Source organism: Chlorocebus sabaeus, chromosome 10, assembly GCF_047675955.1.
Source record: "Chlorocebus sabaeus isolate Y175 chromosome 10, mChlSab1.0.hap1, whole genome shotgun sequence".
Classification (NCBI taxonomy): domain Eukaryota; kingdom Metazoa; phylum Chordata; class Mammalia; order Primates; family Cercopithecidae; genus Chlorocebus; species Chlorocebus sabaeus.
In genome coordinates, this window is record NC_132913.1 from 106,126,296 (window position 1) to 106,149,349 (window position 23,054).

Below are 23,054 nucleotides of genomic sequence, written 5' to 3' on the forward strand. Positions count from 1 at the left end.
GTTATAGAATTCTGAATTGGAGATTTTCTTCTCTAGTCATCTGCCTTTCCATAGTATCCTTGTGCTTTAACTCCTTACTGCAAGTGCTGAGCTAGTCTGAGGACTGATGATGAGCTAAAGTTGCTTCTAGGAGGAGGCTTAGTGGGTAGCAATCCTCCCTTTATAGATACAGGTAGACAAAGGAGCTTGAAGTAGGGAGCTGGCCAAGGGTCAAGACAGCTCAAGGACAGAGAGAAGGCAGACCTAGGCCTGTTTCAGAATCAATACTGAGTGAAGATGGAAGGAGACAAAAGGGAGGCAGAGGTCTGAGAGGGGACAGAGTTGATCAAGATGACAGCCTGGAAATGTTAAGACAGGGATTTGGATAAATCTATGATGTAGTAACCACTTTATGTTTAACATGCTTTATAGAGCATTAGGCACAACAGCACATGCGGTTAGATACAACTGTTTTTAGAAGATTCTGAAAGAAAATAGGACTTGACACAGTAAGAAGGAAAGAGAAGATTGAGTGGGTAAAATCCAGATCTTATAGCCAGGGACTTTGATGGAGTGATGGTGAAGAAACCGGGAACTCGCAGGTTAAAAACACAATGTACAGCAATAAGAAATCAACATTGTAGTCCATGTCCCCCTTTTATATGGGTGATAATTTCAAAGTACTATAGCCAGAGTCCCAGGAGGGTTCTAGTCACCCTTGCTCCCCAAAAGCCAGTCCTTCCTTAGGCTCCTCAGGTTAGTGCTGATCCCAGTCTGCACATCTCAGACCATACCCTCTTCCTATTCAGGTGGGGCAGGCTTTCAGCCCTCAGGTCCAGTGTGGGGAGTGGCAGGAGCAGGAGGGCTGGGATCCTCCAGCTGCACATCATGCAGGTGCACTGTGGGGGTGGTGGGGTCTTTGCCCACACCCTGGTTTGGGTCGGCTTGGTCAGGGTGGTGCCTGCGTATGTGCTTGACCACCTGGAACTTTTGCTTGGCCTTGTAGTTGCAGAGGCGGCAAAAGAAGGGGTGGCGGTCGGTGTGGGTGAGGGCATGATGGCGCAGGCCAGCAGCCCAGCGGAAAGCACGGTGGCACACGTTGCACACATAGGGTTTGGCCTCACTGTGCTTGCGAAGGTGGGTGCGCAGCAGGAAGCGCGTCTTGAAGGCCTTGCCGCACTGCTCACACATGAAAGCCCGTGCTTCTCGATGCCGGGTCTCCTGGTGCACACGCAGTGCATCAGCCCGGTTGGTGCAGTACTCACACTCAGGACACTGGTATGGCTTCAGTCCTACAGGGCAGAGAACAAATCACCATTGAAAGGCGGTGGAGCAAGGTTCAGTGGGCCATGGAGTTACTGTGATCGGTGGATATAAAGAATGCAAGCAGCAAGTTGACTAATGACCGTATCTTTGGAATGCTCCAGTCCCCCAGTCCTGTTTGACATTTCTTTTTCTTTTTCCTTTTTTTTTTTTTTTTTTTTTAAGATGGAGTTTTGCTCTTGTTGCCCAGGCTGGAGTGCAGTGGCATAATCTCTGCTCACAATAATCTCTGCCTCCCAGGTTCAAGTGATTCTCCTGCCTCAATCTCCCAAGTGCTGGAATAACAGGCATGCGCCACCACACCTGGCTAATTTTGTATTTTAGTAGAGACAGGGTTTCACCATGTTGGCCAGGCTGGTCTCGAACTCTAGACCTCCGGTGATCTGCCCTCCTTGGCCTCCCAAAGTGCTGGGATTATAGGCATGAGCCACCGCGCCCGGCCCTGTCTGACATTTCTGTGCCTTTCCAACACAGAGTCCTTATACATCAACAAGAAATCAATGTTGTAGTCCCAGCAATCAATGTTGTGGGTGCCCAATAGATGCTGAAGATTAACTGGACCTCTAACCAACTAGCTACATGAGAGTAATGAATACTCAAATATGGAAGGGTTTCCACATGGGAAATAACCCTCTTTTGGTCACAGGGTACTCATGGAATTTGTCAATTCATTTAAACACAACTGCTAGTTCAACTCGAAAAGCCAAAGACCAGCCTGGGCAACAAAGTGAGACCCTGTCTCTACAAAAAAATTAGGTGGGCGTGGTGGTGTGTACTTGTAGTCCCAGCTACTTGGGAGGCTAAGGCAAGAAGATCATGTGTACCCAGGAGTTTGAGGTTGTAGTGAGCTATGACTGTACCACTGCACTCCAGCATAGGCAACAGAGCAAGACTCTGTCACTGAAAAAAAAAAAAAAAAAAAAAAAAAGTAAAAGAAGTACTTAGGAGGGGCCAGGCACGGTGGCTCACGCCTGTAATCCCAGCACTTTAGGAGACCATTCTGGCTAATATGGTGAAACCCCCATCCCGTCTCTACTAAAAATACAAAAAATTAGCTGGGCGTGGTGGCAGGTGCCTGTAGTCCCAGCTACTCGGGAGGCTGAGGCAGGAGAATGGTGTGAACCTGGGAGGCAGAGCTTGCAGGGAGCTGAGACTGCGCCACTGCACTCTGGGCTGGGCAACAGAGTGAGACTCCGTCTCAAAAAAAAGAAAAAAAAAAAAAAAAGAAAAAGAAATACTTAGGAGGGAAGAGGTAGAGGTGAAAGAAGTGGCATTCACAAAAGCAGAGGGCCTTGAAATCCTCCACACAGGGAAGATCAGATGCAGTAAGCACAAGCACATGATTGTGTGCTTTCAAGAACCGAGTTTGTGGAGTCCATCCATACCCAGGAGAAGAAAAGGACAGACTGGAACAGGAGACCCCTCCACTTTCTCCTTTTTAACTCATGATAGTTCTGTCATGTCTGTATAAGAGCCAGGCAAATCTGCCCTCAGTCACCCAAGTTTGAGTTGGGGGTTCTCACGAGGGGAAAAATGACTGACCTCGTAACACAGTCACCTGGGAAGCTTTCGGAAATAACATATGCACAGGTTCTCAGGTTTACCCTTCTGATTCTGACAGGTCTTCAGTGGGTTGGGGAGCCATTCTGGCACATACAACCCCAGCCTACCCTCTACTCCCAATGTGAAAATTGATGTTGGCCCTGAATTGGAACAAGGACCAACCTTGGTGAGGTGAGGTTTGCCAGGGAACAAGGGAAGCCTTCAGGCCTGTGAAACCACACAGACTCACCTGTGTGCTTGGTCATGTGGTATTTGAGCTGGTTGACCCACTTGCACTTATAGCCACACTCAGGGCACAGGTACTTCCGTTCCTCCTTGTGGATCCGCATGTGGTACTGGAAGAGGCAAGAGCAAAAAGCAGAAAATGTGTACCCTTTGGTACTCACTGGATGTAGAAGTAGGGGTAAATAGGCAGAGAAACTGTTGGCAGATAACCCTGTTCCCTGCTCCCATCCTGTCCATAGGCCGCTTACCAACCAGGTCCCTGAGTTTTGTCAGTTTGGTATCCTAGGTTTGCCTTAGCTCTGTCACTTACTAGCTATGTCCCAGATGGTTTAATCCCTAATTCTCGGACTACTAATCTATAAAATGGGGAATAAAGTATCTATATCTCATATTTTTGAAATGATTAGAATTATAGTGCTAGAAATATAGTAAGTGCTCAATAAATGTTAGCTGTTATTATCTAGATTGTTCTCACCCTATTTTGTGCCTTTATCATATGGCAAGCAGACATTATGGAACTTCATTTTTCTTAATCTTCAGTTTCTTGCTAGGGATTTTTTTTTTTAAAGAGACAGGGTCTCACTCTATTGCCCAGGCTGGAGTGAACTGGCATGGTCACAGCTCTCTGCAGCCTTAACGTCCTGGGCTAAATCGATCCTCCCACCTCAGCCTCCCAAGTAGCTGGGACTACATGCATGTACCACAAGGTCCAGTTAATTAAAAAAATTTTTATAAAGACAGAGTCTCCACATGTTGCCCTGGCTGGTTTCAAACTCCTGGGCTCAAGCAGTCCTCTGGCCTTGGCCTCCCAAAGTGCTGGGATTACAGGCATGAGCCACTGCACCTGGCCAATAAATTTTTATTTACTTATTTATTTTTGAGACAGAGTCTCACTCTGTCGCCCAGGCTGGAGTGGAATGGCGTGATCTCGGCTCACTGCAAGCTCTGCCTCCTGGGTTTACACCATTCTCCTGCCTCAGCCTCCTGAGTAGCTGGGACTACAGGCACCTGCCACCACGCCCTGCTAATTTTTTGTATTTTTAGTAGAGACGGGGTTTCACAGTGTTAGTCAGGATGGTCTTGATCTCCTGACCTCATGATCCGCCCACCTCGGCCTCCCAAAGTGCTGGGATTACAGGCATGAGCCACCGCGCCTAACCCCAATTTTTAGAATGGGGTCTTGCTCTGTTACCCAGGCTGGGGTGCAGTGGCATGATCATAGCTCACTGCAGCCTCAAATTCCTAGGCTCAAGAAATCCTCCCACCTCAGCCTCCTGAGTAACTGGGACTACAGGTATATACCACCATGCCTAGCTAATTAAAAAATTTTTTTTGTAATGGGATCTCAATTTGCTGCCGAGTGGCCCTCAACTCCCGTCTTCAAGCGATCCTCCTACTTTCGTATCTCAAAGTGTTGAGATTACAGGTGTGAGCCACAATATGGAACTTTATCTTTACAACAACCCTATGAAGTTGGTATTATCTCCTTTTTAACAGATGAATAATCTGAGGCTTGGTAAAGGAACTTTCCCAAAGTCACAGAGCTAATATCTGGAGGCATCAGCTTTACAGAACCCAGGCAGTGTAACTCCAGAGCCTGTGCTCCTTCCACTTCCTGCCCCATATCCTCTGACATTACCTTGAGGCGAGAGGGATCAGCACAGGCATAAGGGCAGAGGTGACAGTGGTAAGGCTTTTCCCCAGTGTGGATGCGGCTGTGCCAGGTGATCTTCTGCCGGTTCTTGGTGCTGTAAGCACAATCGGTGCACTTGTAGAGACGAGTGCCCCCATGCCCTTTCACATGGTGATCTAGTACCAGCTGATGGCGGCACGTGAAGTCACAAAAGGGGCAGTGCAGAGGGGGCTGGCCAGCATCCCCATCCCCATCTGAGGCTGCCACAGCTGCTGAAGTCTCCTCATGCTGTTCCAGGTAGTGCTTCACCAGGCCCACCCGCTCCCGGGCAGCAAAGTCACAGAGCTGACAGCGGTGGCTGAAATGCTGCTGCCTCCGGTGCTCATCCAGAGCCAGTCGGCTGGGGAAGGCCTCCTGGCAGGCCCCACACTCAAGCCGTGGGTGCTGTTTACGGGTGTGTCCTCGTAAGCTGGCAGGGCTGGGGCATAGCAACCCACAGCGGGAACAGTGCAGGGGGCCCTCAGTGGTCTCTGCAGGAGAGCCAAGGGCAGGCTGTGCAGGCTCGGGGTGTCGGCGCAGAGCATGCTGCTTAAGTGCTGTCTCTGAGCTGAACTGGGCTTCACACTGGGAGCAGGCAAAGGCTGGGGTGCCTTGGTGGCAGCTGTTGACATGACGAGTAATGTCATGGCGAAGGTAGCCACTATAGTCACAAAGTGGACAGAAGTGGGTGGGTGTTTTGTCATGTACCCTTAGCCGGTGCAAGCGCAGTTTCGAGTTGGTACCAAATGTCTGGGGGCAAGAGCTGCAGGGGATGCGGCCAATGCCTGTGTGTCGGGACTGGTGAGCCTCTAACCGGTACCGTCTGGTGGTGGAAAAGTCACAGAAGGGGCACTGATGAGGCTTCACCCCCTCGTGCTTGAGCCGCCGGTGCTGCTGCATGCAACGGCTCTGTTTACAGGTGAAGCCACAGTCCCCACACTGCAGATGGGGCCGGGGCCCACGGGCTGGGGCCGCAGTGGGGTGCCTCCGCTTCTGGTGGAGCCTCAAGGCAGAGGCAGCAGGAGCAGTGAATGGGCAGAGGCTGCAGTGCAGCTCTCTAGACTCCTCGAGGGGGCAGCCCCGGGTCTGGTGAGTCCTCAGAGCCCGTTCCTGCTGGCAGCTAAAGGGACATGTGGGGCAGGAGAAGCGAGCCCCCTTCTGCTTTTGAACCAGAACTGTATCCCCATCACCAGATCTGGACTCTGTACTCCCATTCTTCAGGGGAGCAGAGTCCCCATTGCTCAATGGGGACACAAGCTGGGTCTGGGGGGTCCCTCGTTTTCCTCCCCCGCCACGTCCTCCCCTGCAGCCTTCAGTCACGTGAGAGGTAATAGAGGAGAGCCGGGAACAGAGGAATGGGCAGGAGTTGCAGTGAAACTTGCCCTGCTCAAAGCGGTGTTTCTTCGGGGCCTCTGTGGGCGAGGAGTTTCCTGCAGGAGGGACTGGGTCAAAGCAGTGCTTCTTAGGGGCCTCTCTGGGCAAGAAGTTTCCTGCAGGAGGGACTGGGGAACCAGAGACTGTGGCAAGAGGCTCTTCTGTTTCTTCTGGCTCCTTGGGAAGCTCCAAAGGAACATCTTTCGGAAGCAGTAGCTCTGTTTCTAGTGGTGCAGGTGGGGGCTTCCCACCTTCTGTGTCCTCTGAGGCCTGGGTACCCGGGAGCACAGGTTGCAGAGGGATGGGTGAATCTTGTCTGGGCAAGCCCTTGTTCTTTCTGAGCAGAACAGGGCACTTCTTCAGCAGATGGGTGCTGAGGCCACGCTGTTGCTTGAAGCTAGCCCCACACTCAGGGCACAGCAGGGGCTCTCGGCGGCCCTGGCACCCAGTCCTGGAGTGCAGATTCAGGGCCTTCTCCCGGCGAGTGATAAAAGGGCAGTGGGGGCAGCGGAAGGCTCGCCCCTCTCCCTGGATCACTACCATCTGCACCCGCCCCTCTAGCACCAATGCCTCTGCTTGTTCTTTATCCTGTCTCCTTAGAGCCTTGAGTAACGACTCTGACTCAGGTAACGGGGGCAAGGATGCTGTCTCAGCAGGTGGAGTTGCCTTGAAGGTTCCTACCCAGTTGTTAGGGGCCTCCTCTAAGGATGGATTTGTGGAGGGCTCAGACGCTAGCTTTTCCAGAAGGGGATTTTCTTCGGCACCCAAGTCAGAAGTCCCAATACCTTCAAAGTTAGATAGCTCTGGTCCTTCCAGTCCGTCTGGCCCTTCCAGTCCCAGGGGCCTGAACTCCATAGGGGCTGTTTCAGTGACCTCCTCAAGGGGTGGCTCAGTCACAGACTCCAGCTCTACTCCCAGGGCCTCTAGGTGTAGTGTGCAGCTGCCCTCTTCCACCTCTGCTGGGCTGGAACTGCCAACCAGGTCAACCCCATGGGGAGCCTCACTGCCCTCCTGTCTTCCAGTGTTGACCTCCTCACTTGTCTCTGGCAGGGCCTGGTCCAAGCTGGGGTCCACCACAGTCCCAGGTTTGTGACCTGGCCCCTTGGACTGGGCAGACAGCTGGCTTGAGGGCTCTGAATCTGGTGGGGGTGTTGGGCCCTGCATGGCCCCTTCTGGCTCCTGGCTCGCATAGCGGAGCTGCCAGGCCTGGTCTCCAGGCACATAGCCATGGGCCTTGCGTTTGTGGAACAAGAGTGTGGTGTTACTGAAGGTGCGGTAGTCACAGAGGGCACAGTGGAACTCACGCAGGCGGGTATGCTTGCAGTTCTCATGGCTCAGCAGAGCCTGCTTGTGGCGGCTCTGGTAACTGCAGTAGTGACAAGGGTAGAGCGGGGCCGGTGTGCCAGGGTGGTGCTGGGAAGCCATGTGCTTCTGTAGCTCATACTTCCGCTTGCAGGCGAAGGCACACACCTCACACATCAGAGACTTGCCCTGATGCCGCAGCTTGTGGCTGCTCAGCTGATCAGCCCGGTGGCAGCGATAGGAGCACTGGTTGCACTGATACCTGGTGAGGAGAGAAAGGGGGAGGCAATCACAATAATTAATCACAACAACTAAGAATCACTCAGTAAATACTTACTGTGGGCCAGGCTCTGCGCTCAGTATCGTACATGTGTCACCTGATAAAACCCTCCTTTTCACTACCCTATGAAACTGGTATCTCTATTGTCCACGGGAGAAAAACTAAATCACAGACGTTAATAACTTGCCTAAGGTTGGTTACAAAGGAAGCCAGGAGCAGAGACAGCCTAGCTTCAGGGCCTGTGTTCTAAGCCCTACTCTGTACTGCCTTCCTAAAATAATCACGAATCAGCATGACCCACTGTACATTTCCAAGGAGCTGATGTGGCTACAACTCCACAGGGCAGGTTTCTGTGCCTCGTTTCCCTTCTCCCACATAAGCATGACAGCTCTAGAAACCCCTTAGCCAGCTGTGCCACAGGTCAGAGAACTTGCCTGGATTTGGAAGTGGCCAAGACTGGGGCATGAATATAGAGTCTATTCACTTTCCCAGGGACAAACTCTGAGAACTCAAGTACACCTTAGCCTCTAGGCCTATACTGTAGGTCTATACTCCCTTACCAGAGCCCAGAGAGTGCTCGCCATGTGACTGAGCCAGTCACAGGGGCCAGCTGTAGGCAATGCAGTTGAGACAGTGGGAACAGAGAAGGGTGTTATGAAAAGACTCTCTTTTTTCTTTCCTTTTCTTTTTTGAAACACAGTCTTACTCTGTCACCCAGGCTGGAGTACAGTGGTGCAATCTCGGCTCATTGCAACCTCCTCCTCCTGGCTCAAGCAATTCCAGTGCTTCAGCCTCCCAAGAAGCTGGCATTACAGGTGTCTGCTACCATGCCCAGATAATTTTTGTAGTTTTAGTAGAGATGGGGTGTTGCCCAGATGGCCTTGAACTCCCAAGTTCAAGTAATTTGCCCGCCCCGCCCTCTCAAAGTGCTGGGATTACAGGTGTGAGTCACTGCACCCAGCCTTAGGAGGAGACTCTCCAGGGATGGGAGAAAGCAATAGGGCCAGAAGTTAGATCCAAGAGGAAGCTAGCTTGGCATAAGGTTCTTGGGATTGGGACGGAGGCCTATGTGTGTGTTATTGTACCTGAGGTCCCCTGCATGTTTTCGCATGTGCACACGGAGGTAGTGCTTCCACTTGGTGACATAGCCACATTCAGTGCACATGTAATCCTTGGTGTTGGAGTGGGTCAGCATGTGCTTCGATAGGTAGCTCACGTCTCGACATGTGAAGTCACACAGCTCACACTTGTGAGGCTTCTCACCTTATATGGGGGATGAGGATGAGGGGAGAGAACACAGGTCAGATACAGAGCAAGTGGACAGACCATTTCTTCCAGCAAGGCTGCCCTGATGCCAGTGAGGAACAACAGCTTCATGTGCTACCTGCAACGGTGAAAACCTCACAATAATGAAGGCTGCTTCACAGCCCTCTCAGATAACTACTCCCCCAACTTTCACACCAATGAAGATGGGAAGAAAGTAAAGACCAAGCTTTTCTTTTCTTTTTTTTCCTTTCTGTTTTTTAAATTGAGACAGAGTCTCACTCTGTCGCCAAGGTTGGAGTACAGTGACGTGACCTCAGGTCACTGCCAAGCTCAGCTGCCCGGGCTCAAGCGATTCTTGTGTCTCAGCCTCCCGAGTAGCTGGGATTATAGGCGCCCGCCACCATGCCTAGCTAAATTTTTTGTATTTTTAGTAGAGACAGGGTTTCACCATGTTAGCCAGGCTGTTCTCGAACTCCTGACCTTAGGTCATCCGCCTACCTTGGCCTCGTAAAGTGTTGGGATTATAGGCATGAGCCACCGTGCCCAGCCCAAGCTTTTCAAAACTAGCTTAAAGTCCACTCTTGATTTGTTTTACAGTTTGCTGTCACTATGGTCAACTGCTCTACTTAGCCTAATTCTTTTGTTTTCCAGAAAAGGAAAAATAAATGAGACAACAGAACAGAATGGTCAAGAATTCTGATCTGAAGTCCAACATAGTAATAAAAATATTAACAGCCAACATGAACAAAGTTCTTACTATGTGAATAGCATTCTTCTGAGCACTTTGTAAAAAAATGCCTCCTCTTAGCTGAGCACGGTAGCTCACGCCTATAATCCCAGCATTTTGAGAGGCCAACGTGGGCGGATCACAAGGTCAGGAGATCGAGACCATCCTGGCTAATATGGTGAAACTCTGTCTATACTAAAAATACAAAAAATTAGCTGGGCGTGGTGGCGGGTGCCTGTAGTCCCAGCTACTCGGGAGGCTGAGGCAGGAGAATGGAGGGAACCCGGGAGGCGGAGCTTGTAGTGAGCCGAGATTGGGCTACTGTACTCTCAAAAAAAAAAAAAAAAAAAAAAAAGGCCGGGCGCGGTGGCTCAAGCCTGTAATCCCAGCACTTTGGGAGGCCGAGACGGGCGGATCACGAGGTCAGGAGATCAAGACCATCCTGGCTAACACGGTGAAACCCGGTCTCTACTAAAAAATACAAAAATCTAGCCGGGCGAGGTGGCGGGCGCCTGTAGTCCCAGCTACTCGGGAGGCTGAGGCAGGAGAATGGCGTAAACCTGGGAGGCAGAGCTTGCAGTGAGCTGAGATCCGGCCACTGCACTCCAGCCTGGGCGACAGAGCAAGACTCTGCCTCAAAAAAAAAAAAAAAAAAAAAAAAAAAGGCCGCCTCTCCGCAGATTTTCAGAATATCCTTAAGAGGCAGGTGCTAGAGGGGGGAGGGATTGCATTGGGAGTTATACCTGATGTAAATGACGAGTTGATGGGTGCAGCACACCAACATGGCACAAGTATACATATGTAGCAAACCTGCACGTTGTGCACATGTACCCTACAACTTGAAGTTTAATAATAATAAATTAAAAAAAAAAAGAAAAAAAAAAAAAGAAAAAAAAAAAAAAAAAAAGAGGCAGGTGCTATTATCACCCTCATTTTACAGATAGGGAAACCGAGGCACAGATAAATCATAGAGCCATTAAGTGGTAGTTTAAATCCTAGCCAACTACCATGTGGCTTCGAGCAGTCTGTTTCCTTGTCTCCAAAAGGTTGGTATAAAGAGTATATGAGATGTTCCAAAGTTGTCAGTGAAACTCAGTGAGAACTCAAAGGTGAGCTGTTCATGTTGATGGTCAAGACCTGGCACTGACAGGCTGGGCCAGGTTCCTTCAGGACCCCTCCTTGTTGTCCCTGCCCACTCACCCAGCCCCATTCCCTATGGTGAAAGGCTGGCAACATGGTACTCTGCAGAGTTCTAACACTATCTGTGTCGTCTTAAAGTAGGTCTCAGAGTTTGTCTCTTTTCTCATCTTTACCTACCTTACTTATAAGATTAAAACTCTTGGAAAGACCTCAGAAACATGAGATTCTGGGACTAAAGCATGTACAGGAATGAGTTCAATGAGAATAATGGCTTTGTCCCAGGCTACCTAATATTTTTTCTCCCAAACCAGTGTCTTTGATGAAAATTCTAAAAATGTCTTGTCAATCCACTGATGTTGACATAGAGATCACAAATGGGATGATGCTGTAGCAGGAAGCTTGGTTTGGTTGTTACCTAAAGCATCAAGAATGCTGGAAGACAGTTACGAGTGCCAGTTAAACATCTGCAACTTCCAGATCACTGGAGGTGATCTTGTTCAGTGTCATGGACACCCAAGCTATAGAAGGCCATATGCATGTGGACGGCTCAGTCCCCTCGCCCTGTCTCTCTTAGCACATCCCAAAACATGAATTGCAACGTAAGGTAATTTGTCCTGGTTTGGGTTTCTTCAGGCTTGATGTTAACCCACTCAAGCCTGACTAGGGGTGGGCAGAACTGGACAGGGGCTTGAGAGGCACAGCACCACAGTGGTTAGAGCACAGGCTCTGGAATCAGACTGCATGGATTCAAATCCTAGCTCTACTAGTTTACTAGCTAAGTGACACTCAAGGCTCATTTGTAAACCTGGAATACTAGATCTATCTCTACGAATTTTGGGTCAAATGAGAAAATGTATAGAAGGCCCTTTGTAGCCAGTATCACCACCATCATTATTACAACATTATTGTAAGGATGGAAACCATCCTACCGGTATGTAGAAGCATGTGTCGGATGAGCACCCTCTTGTGGGCAGTGGCAAAGCTGCACTCAGGACACTGGTGGATCTTTTCATGAGCATGCATCTTGCCTACATGATCCTGGTAAGCCACTGGGTTGAAGGTGGCAAAGGGGCAGAAGGTGCAGCGCAGCTCTTCACTGCCAGGGTGGCCCTGCTTCTTGTGTTTACGGAATAGGTGCTTATTGGAACAAGCAAAGTCACAGTGGGGGCAGTGGAAGGCGTAGTGGCTCTTGTGGTGGGCCTCCATGGCTTCGGCTGTGGCGAAGAGCATGGGACATGAGTGATGGCGGCACTCCACAGCCCGCACCCCATGGGTCTCCTTCAGGTGCTTAATGAAGGCCTTGCGGTCGGGTGCTGCATAGCTGCAGCCCTCCTGAAAGCAGCGAAGGGGTACCGGCTCTGCCGCGGCTGCTGCCGTGTGGCTCTTGAGGTGCTCCTTGAGGGCCTGGCTGAGGCGGAATTCCTCACGGCAGACAGGACAGGCATAGGTGTCTGAGTAGAAGTTGGAAATATCTTCATGCATGCTGGCCATGTGGCGGTTGAGTGCATTCCTCTCCACTGCACTGTAGTGGCACAGTGGGCAGTGGTGGGCCTTTTCACCCAGCTCCCGCAGCAGATGGGTCTTGAGCTTGCTCTTACTGGTGAAGAACTTCTGGCAGTTGGGGCACTGGAGACTGGGGTCTGGAAAGTGGAGATGAAGGTGTTCCACCAGATGGGTCCGCTTCTTAAAGCAGCGCTTACACTCTGGACACATATGGGTCTTGAAGAGGGACTCGGTGCCAGAGACCACATCCCCTGGGAGAGGGAATAGAGTTGAGAGAGTGAGATTTTTCTGGGGATAGCCAGATAATGCGAGAACCACAATTTGCTCAGACACAAACAATGTGTGGCCTCTCTCCAGGAAACCAAGCAAAAGGGTCTCAAAACACTGTAGTCTCAAAGAAAAGGTGAGAAACTCAAGTTTCAAGAGAAGCAAAACCACAAGGGCTTCTCAGGCCTTGCTGTGACATCCTGTTTGAAGTGCTTTACTCAGCTACCTGCTCTTCTTGAGTCTTTGTTTAGAGCTGCTTAAAACAATCTGAATGGAGCATTCTTGTTCTTTCCTGCCTTGTTCTATGGGGGCAGGCAGAAGCATCAGCAAGATTAGTTAGAAGGAAAAGAGCCTCCAACGGGGTGAGCCAAAAGAAAGTAAAGAACTCTTGGCCGGGCAAGGTGGCTCAAGCCTGTAATCCCAGCACTTTGGGAGGCCGAGATGGGTGGATCACGAGGTCAGGAGATCAAGACCATCCTGGCTAACACAGTGAAACTCCGTCTCTACTAAAAAATACAAAAAACTAGCTGGGAGAGGTGGCAGGCACCTGTAGTCCCAGCTACTCGGGAGGCTGAGGCAGGAGAATGGTGTGAACCCGGGAGGCGGAGCTTGCAGTGAGCTGAGATCCGGCCACTGCACTCCAGCCTGGGCGACAGAGTGAGACTCCGTCTCAAAAAAAAAAAAAAAAAAAGAACTCTTACTTCTAAACACTGGCTCACAGGCGCTAGCTAATAATGAAGTTGATAATAAATACAACCAAATCTTTCTTATTCACCTTGATAGTGCTCCTTGTGCTCCTTGTGGGATGACTTTCAAATATTCTACTGAGGTGAAAAACTGGGAAGCAAAGATTCAGAAAAAAGTATTTGAGGGCTCAGTGCCAGACAAAATAGGCTGTTGATCATTAATAACTTCTGGCATCTCTATATTATGATGAAGATCACCTCCTGCTTCCCTGCTAGAGTTTTCTGCCTGAGGAAAACCAGCCCAGTGAAGCAAACTCGATTTACCCCAATGCTATATTACTAAAGTCTTTACCATTCACTCATTCATCATTTTCCCACTAGACATTGACTTTTGAGTCAAGGTAGAACAGAATAAAAGGATCCGAACCAAAGCTCAGAAAACAAACCCCAGAGCTTCAATACCATGGTTTCAATAATCCATTCTTCCCCACCACCAAGGGCTTCAAGCCTTAGTCATTACCTTCCAGTCGCTGAGCCCCTTGGCCTTTATCCACAGCCTTATGGGAGTTCTTCTGGGTGTCATTCTTCTCTTCTTTCTCTACATTCTCCTCTTCAGCTGTCTCCTGCCCAGGCAGGGGTGTACCTGCTTCCTGTGAAGGTTCTCTCTCTCCTGGAGGCAGTTTGGGAGCTGGAGATACATAAAACTTGATAAAGTCTACAGGAGCCAATGACAGCACTAAATGCTTATACTTTTCCACCTACTGGCTGAAATAATCACCCTCTTCCACTTTTAGCATAAGGAAATCTTGGGTTTTATGTATAAATGTATTTCCACTCAAGACAGAAATAGGAGGACCAAGAGCTAAGTTATTAGCAATGTTCCAGTCTAAAGTAACTCAAACCTCAGAGAGCCCCCCTTTTGACAGCAGTGAGGTCACTGAGGTCATAGGGGGCTGAAAGTAGAGAATGGGTAGACTGCAATTCCTTCTCTTATCAGAATCCTGGCCTCTCCTGGCCTGTTTTCTCTGTTTCCTCCTGCTCCTCTGCTCTCTCATGCTTTTTTGGGACCAAGAGGAATGACAACTAGTAAAACACCATCTCCCTTGAATGTTCCTTTCCCTCCCTCCCTCTCTCTTTTTTTTTTTTTTTTTTTTTTTTTTTGAGACAGCATCTTACTCTGTCATCCAGGCTGGAGTGCAGTGGTGCAATCTTGGCTCCCTGCAACCTCCGCCTCCTGAGCTCAAGTGATCCCCCACCTCAGCCTCCTGAGTAGCTGGGACTACAGACATGCGCCACCAAACTCAGCTAATTTTTGTATTTTTTGTACAGACAGGATTTCACCACATTGCCAGGCTGGTCTTGAACTCCTGGATTCAAGGGATCCATCCACCTTGGCCTCCCAAACTGTTGGGATCACAGGCATGCGCCACAGTGCCTAGCCCAAACGGTTATTTCCTTTTTAAAATAACCCTGGCTTCTACTGCTCAATCCCCAGTTGCTCTAAAGGAAAGTCTACAGGCATTCCTTCAGTGGCCATAGCCAATGATGGTCATTTTTGCTTTTGCTCTCAGAAAGCTGTGAAATGGATCATTAGAGAATATTGGTTAAGTAACTTCAAGCCACAGGTAGCCTAAGCCAACTTTCACTCATTGTCACAAAGACTTCCTCTTTGTCCCATATATTCCACTGTTTCAAGATGCCTTCCCATGTCATCCAGTAACTCCATCCTCCTGAGCCACTATCTAGATTCTCTTATATTCATGTACATTCATGGCCTTGGAAACAACTGCCTCTCCTATAAGATCAACTGTGGCTGAACTCCAGGAGAGGAACTGCTTGGCCCTTGGCCTCATACCTGGCAGCAGCTCCTGGGATGGAAGGCCCTGAACGGCAGAAAGTTCTCCCTGTGTCCCAGCACCATGGCTCCGCTGATGCTGCCGGAAGAGTTTGACGTTGGAGCCCATGAAGCTGCAGTGGCTGCAGTGGAAAGGGTAATGCGCCTGCCGGTGCAGCTCCATGCCCTGCTGGCTCCCGAAAAGCAGGGGGCAGCCCCGGAAAGAACAGGGCACAGGAACTGCTCTGTGAGTCTGCCTCAGGTGGTGCTGCAGACCCTTGCGATCTTCAGCAGAGAACACACAGCCAGATTCTGGGCAGGAGAAGGTGTCAGGAGTGCCCCGGTGAATCTTGAAGTGGCTCTTCAGGGCCTGGGGTTGGGCAAACTCCTGTCTACACACAGGGCATGATAGGGGACTAACTGGTGGGCTCTGACCCTGCAGAGGGCCAGGGAGGGTTGGGTTGCTGGGAGGCAGCTCTACAGAGCATGGGGGGCTAGAGAGGCCCTGCACAGGCTGTATATGGGTCTCACTGCACTGGTGCAGGGCCAGCAGAGTGGGCTCTGCGAAGCTCTGTTCACAGCGCTCACAGAAGTACACCTCCACCACCTTTACCAGGACACCTGCAGGCAGAGGACCGACAGAGAAAGGCATAGAATCAGATGGAACAAGACTCATAGGAGTTAGTTACTAGTAGAAAATGTAGGTGAATCTTTTAATATTCGTAGAGTACAGATGGACTTTAAGTCTGGTCCTACACCTGGACTGGAAGCCCCATAAGGTCAGGGACCATCTATCTGGCATGTGTGTTTGGACTCCTAGCACAATACTTGGTACAAGGTAGGTGCTTAATAAACATTTGTTAAATGAGTGAATAAACAAGCAAATCCAGACAGCATTAAGACAGTATATTTTGCCCAAGTGAAAACCAGAAACTTCCAAAAGAAAATGACAAACTAGGGATAATATCTGTAATATAAATGATCAGAGCTTTACTTTCAAATTCTGTAAAGAGCTTTACAAAGGCACAGGAATGGATAAAATGGAGAATATCCTTTCTGAAAACAGTTATTATTCTCCATAATAATTGCTGCCGTTTTAAAAGCAATGGGCAAGACTTTGATTAAAAAAGGCTTAATAAACGCTCTCATTTGGTCCTCCAACAGCCTTATGAGAACAAGGTCCTGAAGCTCTCATTTGGTCCTCCAACAGCCTTATGAGAACAAGGTCCTGAGATTCTACGAGGTTAAGACTACTATGTTTATTAGTGGTAGAGCCATGACTCAAGGTCAGGTTTATCCTACATTTATTCTGCTGGTCCTTTTGCTCTTTATTGTTATTTTGTTAAAAAAAAATTTCAGGGCCAGGAGTGGTGGCTCACACCTGTAATCCCAGAACTTTGGGAGGTCAAGACAGGCGGATCACGAGGTCAGGAGATCGAGACCATCCTGGCTAACATGGTGAAACCCTGTTTCTACTAAAAATACAAAAAAATTAGCTGGGCGTGGTGGCACATACCTGTAGTCCCAGCTACTCGGGAGGCTGAAGCAGGAGAATCGCTTGAACCTGAGAGGTGGAGGTTGCAGTGAGCCAAGATTGCCCAGTGCACTCCAGCCTGGTCAACAGAGACTGTCTCAAAAAAAAAAAAAAAAAAATTTCAGGCCAGGCCCAGGGGCTCACGCCTGTAATCCCAGCACTTTGGGAGGCCGAGGCAGGTGGATCACCTGAGGTCAGGAGTTCGAGACCAGCCTGACCAACATGGAGAAACCCCATCTCTACTAAAAATACTAAATGACCTGGGCATGGTGGCGCATCCCTGTAATCCCAGTTACTCAGAAGGCTGAGGCAGGAAAATCACTTGAAACCAGGAGGCGGGGGTTGCAGTGAGCCAAGATCACACTATTGCACTGCAGCCTGGGTGACAAGAGTGAAACTCTGTCTCAAAAAAAAAAAAAAAAAATTTCAGTGCAACATCTAAAATGATACCTAAGTATACAAAGGAAGAAAAACCACCCAGCCCCTTCACACACACAATTTGGTGTGTTTCTTTTTGACCCTTTTCTTCCCACTTGCTATATATCAAAGATATTTTTATATTTGAGTACATTTACATCTAGTTCGTACTTTCTTGTCCAGTTTGTTTTTTCCAGAGCATGGACAAATCAAAATGAAATTCTGCCCTTGCTTCCCTGGGGACAAAAAAAATAAAAATAATTTTTTTGGCTGATGGTGGGGGAAACAGGGTCTCTCTCTGTCACCCAGGCTGCAGTGCAGTGGTGGTGTGATCATAGTTCACTGCAGCCTTGACCTCCCGGGCTCAAGCGATTCTCCCACCTCAGCCTCCTGAGTAGGTGGGACTACAGGCACCACCATGCCTGGCTAATTTTTAAATTTTTTGTAGAGATGGGGTCTCCCTATGTTGCCCATTCTAAAAATAATTTTAAAAAATAAATAAATTGTGCCCTTACAGATGGACATCTGGGCTGTTTCCAACCATTACAAATAAAGCACCCCTATATATTCTCATCCTTGTATCTTTGTGCATGTATATATGTCTTTCTGTAAGACGGAGTCCTACAGTGGAATTACAGTGGTCAGAGTATGCAAACTGTAAAATTTGCTATGTAGCTAAATTGACCTTCAAAAGATTATACTAATTTGTATCTCCATAATCTATAACATGGTGTTTCCTATAGCCTCGTCAACACTAGGTATTATTTAAAATGTTTAATTTATGCCAAAGTGCATCTCCTATTTTTTTTTTTTTCTTTTGAGACAGAGTCTTGCTTTGTTGTCCAGGCTGTGGTTCAGGGGCACAATCTTGGCTCACTGCAACTTCCGCCTCCCGGGTTCAAGCAATTCTTGTGCCTCAGCCTCCTGAGTAGCTGGGATTACAGATGCCCGCCACCACGCCCAGCTGATTTTTTTGTATCTTAGTAGAGATGGGGTTTCACCATCTTGCCCAGGCTGGTCTCAAACTCCTGAGCTCAGGCAATAGCCTGTCTCGGCCTCCCAAAGTGCTAGGATTATAGGCATGAACCACCATGCCCAGCCGCATCTCTTATTTTTAACTGGAATTTATTTGTTTGCTAGTGAGATTAAGCATCCTTCCATATAGTTACTACTTTTATTTCTTTAGAGCATTGCACATAGATTTCTTTTTCCCATTTAAAAAAAAAAAAAAAAAAGGTTTCTGCGGGTGCGATGGCCCATACCTGTAATCCCAAAACTTTAGGAGGCCGAGGTGGGAAGATTGCTTGAGCCCAGGAGTTCAAGACTAGCCTGGGCAACAAGGTGAGGGCTCATCTCTACAAAAGAAAATTTAAAAACTAGCTGGGTGTGGGTGGTATACACCCGTGGCCCCAGCTACATGAGAGGCTGAGGCAAGAGGATTGCTTAAGCCTAGGAGGTCAAGGCTGCAGTGAGCCATAACTGTGCCACTGTACTCTAGCTTGGGTGGCAGAGCAAGATCTTGTCTCAACAAAACCCCCAAAACCAAAAGAAAACATAAAAAGGAAAGCAAACAAAAAAAAAGATGGTTCCCTTTTCTTATTGTGGCTCTTTGAATTTTAAAGATATTAACTCTTGGCCGGGCGCAGTGGCTCATGCCTGTATGCCTGTAATCCCAGCACTTTGGGAGGCCGAGGTGGGCGGATCACAAGGTCAGGAGATCGAGACTATCCTGGCTAACACAGTGAAACCCTGTCTCTACTAAAAATACAAAAAATTAGCTGAGTGTGGTGGCGGGCGCCTGTAGTCCCAGCTACTCAGGAGGCTGAGGCAGGAGAATGGCGTGAACCCGGGAGGCGGAGCTTACAGTGAGCCGAGATGGTGCCACTGCACTCCAGCCTGGGTGACCGAGCGAGACTCTGTCTCAAAAAAAAGAAAAAAAAAAAGATATTAACTCTTTCTTATATATTGCAAATGTTTTTCCTAGGTTCTTTTTTTTTTTTTTTTTTTAATTTCTCCCACCATACGGAAGTTTGGAAATATTATATGGTCAAATTAGCTAATCTTTCCCAATATTCTTTGTCACTACACTATAGTGCCAAGTGAAGTGGTGACAACTATGGCTGGAGGATGGCAATTAAAAAACAGGGAAGCTTGCTGAAAATAAGAGGTGATAATAATGGGATGAATAAAGGGAGAATCTTTCATCTGAGATAAATACAAATGCTCAACTTCTACTGTTTGTTTGTTTTGTTTTGTTTTTAAAGTGGTGGGGGTCTCACTATATTGCCCAAGCTGGAGTGCAATCGCTATTCACAGGTATGATCATAACATACTGCAGCCTCTAACTCCTGGGCTCAAGCAATCTTCCTGCTTCAGCCTCCCAAGTAGCTGAGACTACAGGTGCATGCCACCGTACCAGGCCTCAACTCTTACTCTTAACAACATGCCTTGGATGAATAAAGTATGTTATACACAAAAAACTAGGGCAGGGAAATACCAGATCACTTCTGGAAAGCCCTGCCAAGCCCAGGGTGGTAGAGACAGGGTTTTTGCTTAATCCCTGGCTGCAGTTCCTGGGTAGGAGGGTCAACATGGAGGAAAGAATCTCCAAGGACTGTAAGAGTAGGAACAAGCCAGGATTCGGCAGAGGTGTCAGAAAGGTCTTACTTTCTGGATTACTGCCTAGCACACACATGAAGCCCTTGCAGGAAGGACTGCCAAAAGCTTGGTAGAAGGCTGTGCACCACTTCGCCAGCCTTCAATCAACATGCACCAACTGCAAACCAAATGACAACATCTCCAAGTATAAAAATAGGATGCTACCTTGTGTTCTCATCATATTTATACAGAATCAAAAATAACCCAGACAAAACCTCAGAGCTGCCTGTCCCACTGGCCTGCTTGCAACTGTGTTTGTACCTGGGGTCTCTCCAGGAGCACCTGGGGTCAGGGTTCCAGCTACTGTCTCCACAATGATCTCCATGTTCCCTGGTCCCTCTTCAGTTGCTGTGGCCTCTACCAGCAGGCAGCCTGGCTCAGTAGGCAAAGGCGCAGGGTCCCCGGAAGGACAGGGGCTCTGGACAGGCCCCAGGATTCCACGGTTAGAGAGAGGCGGGGGGATCAGCAATAGCTCAGGACACAGTCCATCCATCTCTCCGGTGCTATGGGCTGGCTGTGAGTCCAAAAGTGGGTCTGTCATCACCACCGACTTGTGTGTTTTGGCCTCTTAAATGCTGACAAGCCAACCAGAAGAAAAACAAAGTAAAGTTAGAGTTCCTACTTTCTTCCCAGCTGGTGTGGGTACACAGCCCAGTGCCCACCAACTTAGGCATTTTTTTGCATGGCAATATGCCACATATACCTTATGAGACTAAATAGAGGCTTTCTTTTATGATAATGTTCAGAACAAAAAGTATAAAAATGATAATGGAACATTAGGAGAGAGCCAACAAGTATTGGCCAACATATGAATGACTGCAGGTTGTCTCCCGCTAGCTAAGTGCTCTTAGCCAAGTCATTAAGCAATTTGGGTCTCAGATTTCTTATCTGCAGCAAAATTAGGTGGGGGCCAAAGAATCTCAGAAGTCCCTTTTTGTTTTGAGACAGAGTCTCGCTCTGTCACCCAGGCTGGAGTGCAGTGGAGTGATCTCGGCTCACTGTAACCTCCACCTCCTGGGTTCAAGCAATTCTCCTGCCTCAGCCTCCCTACTAGCTGGACTACAGGCAGGTGACACACACGCCTGGGTAAATTTTGTATTTTTAGTAGCGATGGAGTTTCACCATGTTGGCCAAGCTGATCTCGAACTTCTGACCTCAGGTGATTGGCCCACTTTGGCCTCCCAAAGTGCTGGGATTACAGGCGTGAGCCACCTTGCCTGGCCCCTTTCTCTCTTAACCTTTGATAATCTCACTATTCCTCAGAATGGATTATAAGGAAGGCCCTTCCTTCATCATCTGGATCCTGCTGACCTCCCTAGATTCATCTCCCACTTCTCCCCTCAGCAGATCTCTGAACCAGACGATGTGCCATTCTCCAGACTTACAACATTCTCTTTTGCTTTCATACCCTCATAGCCTTTTGCGTCTCTTGGCTTGATACGCCTTTTCCCCTTTTCAATCTTTCTCTCGTCTGGCTAACCAATTAACTATCCTTGAAGAAGCTACACAAATGTCACTTCCACCATGAAGGCTTCCTGACATTCTTTTTTTTGTGACAGTTTTAGTCTGTCACCCAGGCTGGAGTGCAGTGGCATGATCTCAGCTCACTGCAACCTCCGCCTCCTGGGTTCAAGCGATTCTCCTGCCTCAGTCTCCTGAGTAGCTGGGATTACAGGCATGCGCCACCGTGCCTGGCTACTATTTTGTATTTTTAGTAGAGATGGGATTTCTCCATGTTGGTCAGGCTGGTCTTGAACTCCCAAACTCAGGTGATCCACCCGCCTCAAGCCTCCCAAAGTGCTGGGATTACAGGCGTGAGGCACTGCGCTGGCCTGGCTTCCTGACACTCTAATTTTCTCTCTTCTGGCATCCTGAGGGCACTCTATACACAGCCCTTTCAGAAACGAGGTCACATTGCACTGTTTTTTACCCATCAGTCTCTCTCCCTAGATGTGCAGCTTTTTAGTAATTTGTTGACATTATCACTTCAATGACATCACTTTGTGATACTGATGTTATCACTTCAACGAACACAAATCACCCACAATCGAAGCTTCCAGTGAAAAAGCACAGACATGGAGCTGCACTGGAGTAATGCTAGGTATCTTGCACTAAACCAGTGGTTCCTCACCTATAACATAACACGTTTGGAGAAACTTCAAACTCATTAACTGACTACGGCCTCAAACTAAATATGGGAACATAACTGAGGAATGAATGACAATTAAATTGCATACCCTGTTATACATGGCTAAAATGAGTTTAAGCTGAATAATCAGTAATTAATAAGAATGATAGGAATCACTTCATGAAATTGAGTCACAGAGAAGATGGAAAAAGAAAAAAAAAAAAAAAGAAGAAACCAGGCGGGGCACGGTGGCTCACACCTGTAATCCCAGCACTTTGGGAAGCCGGCGGGTGGACGGGCGGGCCGATCACCTGAGGTCAGGAATTCGAGACCAGCCTGGCTAACATTGTGAATCCTCATTTCTACTAAAAGTACAAAAAAACAGTAGGGCGTGGTGGCACACGCCTGTAATCATCCCAGCTACTAGGGAGGTTGAGTGAGGAGAATCGTTGGAACCCAGGAGGTGGAGGCTGCAGTGAGCCGAGATCACACCAATGCACTCCAGCTTGGGCAACAAGAGCGAGAAACTCCGTCTCAAAAAACAAACAAGCAAGCAAACAAAACCCAAGATCCTGCAATCTGATAGTCCCTATTTCCAGAATCCCACGACTCAAAACAACAGATCACAGGGATTCACAAGGTGGCTGGGAAGTGCACTCCCGTGGCCAGAGGGGTTCTCTGGAAACCGCAGCCTCCACTTACTGAATATTATCGCTGCTCTGGGGAATCTTCCAGCTTGGCCATACATGGCCTCCGGGGGGAGCCAAGGAGGACGCTGAGCCGTCAAGATTAAGAACCTTCACCTGAGGGAGGGCAGGGTGAGGTAGGAGACAGGTGGGCACGAGAGAAGAAATACGCTTATCTTCCGGGCAGGAGGACTGAGGAAGAGAAAGGACAGACTAAGGCAGAGAGGAGGTCTGGAGAAATAACGGGCCCCGGCCCAGAGACCCAGGTTCCCACTTGCCTCTGGCTCTGACTCACCGCGTAGCCTTGGACAGACACAGTCGCATCGCTTCTCTGGGCCTCAGCTTTCCTGTCTGTAAAATGGAGGTGATGACAGTGTCCACATCGTCGGGCGGGAGCTGGATCATAAGAGCCAGCGAACGGGAAAGGCGGCTTGTAACCTGGAAGGCTTGGGATGGAGCATCGTCATGATTTTGGTCCTGAGAGCAGCGG

The 23,054-nt window shown here is 48.7% G+C and overlaps 1 protein-coding gene across 7 annotated transcripts; it reads right to left on the reverse strand.

The window, feature by feature from the left end:
* Nucleotides 1–388: 388 nt before the first annotated feature.
* On the reverse strand, nucleotides 389–22,966 carry ZNF142 (zinc finger protein 142). Of its 7 annotated transcripts, none has more exons than XM_073020075.1 (11): nucleotides 22,860–22,966; nucleotides 22,581–22,681; nucleotides 20,012–20,325; nucleotides 16,658–16,768; nucleotides 15,163–15,762; nucleotides 13,828–13,995; nucleotides 11,781–12,605; nucleotides 8,804–8,981; nucleotides 4,730–7,700; nucleotides 3,095–3,200; nucleotides 389–1,271 (listed from the first exon to the last, which is right to left on the reverse strand). In XM_073020075.1, exons 3-11 carry the CDS (start codon nucleotides 20,289–20,291, stop codon nucleotides 802–804), a joined length of 5,709 nt encoding a protein of 1,902 aa, XP_072876176.1. In that variant the 5' UTR covers nucleotides 20,292–20,325; nucleotides 22,581–22,681; nucleotides 22,860–22,966; the 3' UTR covers nucleotides 389–801. The 7 variants fall into 7 exon arrangements, with proteins under 7 accessions (XP_072876176.1, XP_072876177.1, XP_007964485.3 ...); XM_073020076.1 differs by having other exon boundaries at nucleotides 22,581–22,777; nucleotides 22,860–22,952; XM_007966294.3 differs by lacking the exon at nucleotides 16,658–16,768.
* Nucleotides 22,967–23,054: the final 88 nt, after the last annotated feature.